The sequence below is a fragment of the Arachis hypogaea genome, chromosome 14 (genome assembly GCF_003086295.3).
Source record: "Arachis hypogaea cultivar Tifrunner chromosome 14, arahy.Tifrunner.gnm2.J5K5, whole genome shotgun sequence".
Lineage (NCBI taxonomy): Eukaryota > Viridiplantae > Streptophyta > Magnoliopsida > Fabales > Fabaceae > Arachis > Arachis hypogaea.
The window spans coordinates 126,574,877-126,579,923 of NC_092049.1; the positions used below are offsets into that span (position 1 = coordinate 126,574,877).

A 5,047-nucleotide genomic window follows, 5' to 3' on the forward strand; every position below is an offset into this window, starting at 1 on the left:
ATTAATGACTAATTAATAACTAAAAATAATAAATTCTTATGACTCTCTAAGATATGGTGAGAAACTGAGAAATACAGACGAACAATGCAAGCTCTTCCTTATCAAACAGCAACGAATTTGCCAGAGTCAGGGTTCTTAAACCATCCTTTATTGTTGAAAGTGCTATTTATGATGTTACAAAATTCTTAATCATCTCTCTCACTTTGAGCACAAAAATAAAAAACCATGGACTCGTCAAGCTTAGTGAGCTATTTCATCTTATTGCTAACTGCAAACTCACAATACTCTCTGAAACACACTAGTCATAATCAGAGGATTAGGTGTGAAATTCTTTTGGATCTTTGTGTTGTGTCTCCCTATAAGTTTTGTGGCTACTAGAGAAACATGTCATCTATTACGTACAACTCTATCTTCTATAAATAGGCCACACTTGAATGAAACCACATTATCATCATCAACTAAACTAAAAGAAAATCCTTTAATTTTGAGTTCCTTTTGACTATATTTTCTAACCAATTATTCTTTTTTTTTTCTTTTTTTCTTTTTGAAAGGCAATAATTAACATTATAGTATACAATATATACCTACCTAGTCGTCTTGTTCACCGTTCATTTAGCATCCATGGCAGAAGCAAAACTAAGGTATACTATTTTTATTACTTACATTACTCAACACTAGTTGACTCTTTGTTTTCTTCAGCTTTTCTGAGGCCATGATATTCATACCTTTTTTTTCGGTGACATTATTTTTCTGTGACAAACTTCAATTTATGTGATGATTGTACGTGTACAAACAAAATCAATCATAAATATAAAAATGTTTATTTAGTATTTATAAAAAAAACATTATTTTACTATAAAAAGTTTTTGTATTTTGCAACTACAAGTTTGATTTTTTTTTAATAACTAATTATTTAGTTAAAAAAATGTGTATCCATGTATATAAATACACAACGACTATTTAAATGGCTGATTTTTAGTGTGTATATATTATTTTTAGATGGCATTAGTCATACACATGTGTTTTATACATTGTTTCCTTAAGTTTAACCCCACATTAAGAGAAAAATTATGCGAAACTTTATAGTAAAAATATGTTCACATAATGTGTAGCATTTGAAGGGTTTGTGTGTGTTAGGTATGCTGTTGTTACAGGGTCAAACAGAGGGATAGGATTTGAGACAGTTAAGGAATTGGCCTCAAATGGAATCAAGGTGGTTCTCACAGCAAGAGATGAGAAGAAAGGCAATGAAGCCATTGAAAAATTGAAAGATTTTGGTCTCTCTGACTTTGTGGTTCTTCACCAGCTTGATGTCACTGACCATGTTAGCATTTCATCTTTGGTACAATTTGTTAGCACACACTTTGGGAGACTTGATATATTGGTAAGGATTTATTGTCTTGCTACCAACTTACTAAATTGTACTTTTTCTTTTGAGAGAAAAGAAGGAGAGTCTTAGAGTAATGGTTGAGTTGTTTTCGTGTAATCTTAGAGTCACAAGTTTAAGTCATGAAAATAGTCACTCATGTAATTATTAGATTAGGCTGCATATATTACATTTTTTGGGTGCGGCAATATTTGTATACTAGGCCGCTTTTTTTTCCTGAGACAAAGAAGCTCGACACAATAAGGTAGAATAAGAAAACTAATAAAAAGGAACAAACAAAAACAAGCTAAAGCTAATTCCCTTATTATCTCCGGTATTATTATCAATAATAAAAAGAATCAACTCCACTCTACTCTTTATACCTCGAGTGATCTGTTAGTAATTTCTGCTACACCTGATATCTTGTTTTAAAAAATTCTTTTATTTCTTTCCAATCAAGTAATCAGTGATTCAGTGTAAGATAATCCAAAAATTAAAGGGTATATAGCTTAGAAGTAAAGTAACCCTACTTTGTTATCCTATATCATGTGTTCAAAATTGTTGTGCAGGTGAACAATGCAGGAATAAGTGGTGTGAATCCAGATGAAAAGGTCAGTGTTCATATTTTGTTGAAATGTGTGATTAAGTCTCAAAAAAAAATGGTGTGAGTTTCTCATAATAATAAATGGATGCTGCAGGGGGAAGCAACAATCATCTGGGAAGAACTGACTCAAACTTATGAAATGGCTGAAAAGTGCATATTGACAAATTACTATGGTGCTAAGGACACAACTGAGGCATTTCTACCCCTTCTCAAGTTATCCGATTCACCTATTATCGTTAATGTTTCCTCGCGAGGAGGATTGTTAAAGGTACAATTGTATTAAAATCGTTCTCGAGTGTTGATTGATAATTTTATTTTACATTATATTTGAATGAGATTGGTGATTGGTGATATTGTGTTATGGTGGTGGTGTTAGCACATATCAAACAAATGGGCAAAAGGGGTGCTAGATGATGATGAGAATCTAACAGAAGAGAGAATAGATGAGGTGTTGAAGGAGTTTATGGAAGACTTCAAAGCAGGTTTGATAGAAAGGAATGGCTGGCCAACCTTGTTATCTGCAAATAGAGTATCAAAAGCAGCATTGAATTCTTACACAAGAATTCTGGCAAAGAAGCATCCAAACTTGTGCATCAATTGTCTCTGCCCTGGTTTTGTGAAAACAGACATAAATAGGAACACTGGAATCTTATCTGTCACTGAAGGTGCTGCAAGTGTTGTCAGATTAGCACTTCTATCTCATGGTTCCCCTTCTGGCCTTTTCTTTATTAGGCAAGAATTGTCAACTTTTTAAATTATTACTTATCATTTTAGAATGGTTTAATTATTTTATTTTAGTTCTTATAATTTTACTAAATTTGTAATTAGAATTTTATATTATTGTATTTTTAATTGGGCTCTTATATTATTTTTAATTTTGTAATTATATTTTTTTCATGTCAAAAATATTAAAATTAATGAAATATTCCTCCCAATATATGTGTGGTCAAAGATTTAATTAGGTTCTTAAATATGGATACCTTCAATTTGCGGAGATATATTCCGTTCGAAAATGTTTCGTAATCAAAATAAATTAGTAAAAAATAGTCAGAATTTACTTTAATAATTAATGAATGTTAAATAAGGTAAATTCTATCTTTTTTGTTTCCCTAACATTAACAGTCAACTATAACATTTTTTATATTAGAAAAAATCTAATTACAAAATAAAAAATAGTGTAGAGATCTAATTAAAAAAATTATAAGAATCTAATTACAAATTTGATGAACTATAGAGACAAAAAAAAATAATTAAACCTTTTAGAACTGATTCCTTTAAAAAGCGCAAAATTGCTTTATTTTTTTCTTTCAAAAATTGTATTTATATTTAGTAAATTATAATAAAAATATTTTTAATATATATATGTTGCAATAATAGTGTTAAGTAAAATTATTTTTTAAGAGTTAAAATAATTTTAACAGATATAAATATAATAAAAGATAAATATTTATTAATATATAATATTATATTATACTTTTTAATATTGAAAAAACATTATTCTTTTGAAAATATTTTTATTGATATTTTTAAAAGTATCTTTATCTTTCAAAAACTGATAAATACAAGTATATAGTTTGTTTATTTATCAAACGTAAATTGAAGTTTTTATATTTTAAAATCACAGATGCTTCTCTGATAAACTTTATTAAACTCATCGTTAGATTTTAAATATAACTGTATAAGTACATTTTATGAGAATTACTGTTAAATTATTTGGATCGTATTTTAGGTGAAAACTCACGTGCATTTATTTTTATATGAAAGTACAAGTTAAAAATTATAAAGTAATTTAATATGTCTAACAAAATTGTTATCTAACATCTCTCAAATCACAACAGCACATGAGTATTTACTGTATTTTTTTCCTCTTAAGATTACAATTAAGGCTTCAGCATACTTAGAAAGAAGAACCGACAAAGTGACTGTGAATAGAGTGAGATTTCATGAAACTTTTATGGATAAATTTGTAGCTGAGAGGGAAAAAAAATCTTATTTCCTTTCAAAAATACGAAAAGAAAATCCTAATTTCTTTTTGCCTCTGTTTCGAGAAGAACAATCAAACTTAAATATTTTTTAGAAATATTTTGTTGTGTTTTGTTTTTCTTAAAAAGGAACTTTTTCTGTTATATTATAGAGTCCTCACAAATAAGTTTAGGAATGAAAATACAATCTGGAGGTATCTCTGATCCGTCTCTAGCCAATGGAGGGCAGAGTGGAGGTATATGTATGTATAAAAGTTAATAAAAAATTTAAAAGGTTATAAGAATGGGATAGGATGTAAATTTTTACCTTTTTATTATTCATAGGTAACAGTAGAGTGAAGTCTATATAAGGACGGGTTGAAATCGGATAATGTGAAAGCTCACCCCATTTTCATCCCTAAACAAATTACTAATCTCGCTGCATGGACATTTTTATAATAAATATTGTTTTGACACCAATATTTTCTTAAAAAATGCCACTTCAACACTCGACTCATCCAAGATAAAGAATTAAATAAACCAGTCAGCTTTTTTAAAAAAATTAGTTAAAAAATATAAATAAAAAAATTTTAGTTAATCAATTGATCTCTCCATTTTTTTTCTATTTTTTATTATCTTTTTCATATCACGATTTTTCATTAACAGAACAAGTATCTAATTAAATCTGAATATTTTGTCACATTTTTAAATCATTTAAAGACATTTTTGTTGATAATAAAATTTAAAGGTATTTTTGTCAGCAACAAAATAATTTAAATACATTTTTAGTAGTTTATCCTAAATTAAAAATTAAAAATCACTAATCCTTCTCAATTTTTATCCAATAAATTTAACTAATGAATATAAAAAATAAAAAATAAAAAAATCCTAATCAATCTCTAACAATTATCTCCAAAAAAGACAACCAAATCCTCAACCAAATAAAAAAAAAACATCTATCGATCATAGTTATACTTAAGAGACAAATCAACAATTTAAGTGTGTGTGCTAAGTAGATATATTCTGTTAATAAAAAAAGAAAGCATTGATGAGACCCACCAGTTTCACAAAAATAAAAATCAAAGACCGAAAGGAAATTTCTTGTTTGCTGAAAAT

The 5,047-nt window shown here is 27.9% G+C and overlaps 1 protein-coding gene across 1 annotated transcript; it reads left to right on the forward strand.

Moving 5' to 3' along the window:
* Positions 1 to 444: 444 nt before the first annotated feature.
* Positions 445 to 2,853, forward strand: LOC140173080 ((+)-neomenthol dehydrogenase-like). The gene is made up of 5 exons (XM_072214880.1): positions 445 to 641; positions 1,138 to 1,384; positions 1,936 to 1,977; positions 2,065 to 2,238; positions 2,347 to 2,853. The coding sequence occupies exons 1-5, from the start codon at positions 622 to 624 to the stop codon at positions 2,722 to 2,724; spliced, it is 861 nt and encodes a 286-aa protein (XP_072070981.1). The 5' UTR covers positions 445 to 621; the 3' UTR covers positions 2,725 to 2,853.
* Positions 2,854 to 5,047: the final 2,194 nt, after the last annotated feature.

Bases quoted from the DNA above. Each gene is read 5' to 3' on its own strand.
- LOC140173080 (XM_072214880.1), top strand. From the start codon at position 622: ATGGCAGAAGCAAAACTAAG. The intron at 1,978-2,064 runs GTCAGTGTTCAT...TGGATGCTGCAG, and splicing joins GTGTGAATCCAGATGAAAAG to GGGGAAGCAACAATCATCTG. The intron at 2,239-2,346 runs GTACAATTGTAT...TGGTGGTGTTAG, and splicing joins CGCGAGGAGGATTGTTAAAG to CACATATCAAACAAATGGGC.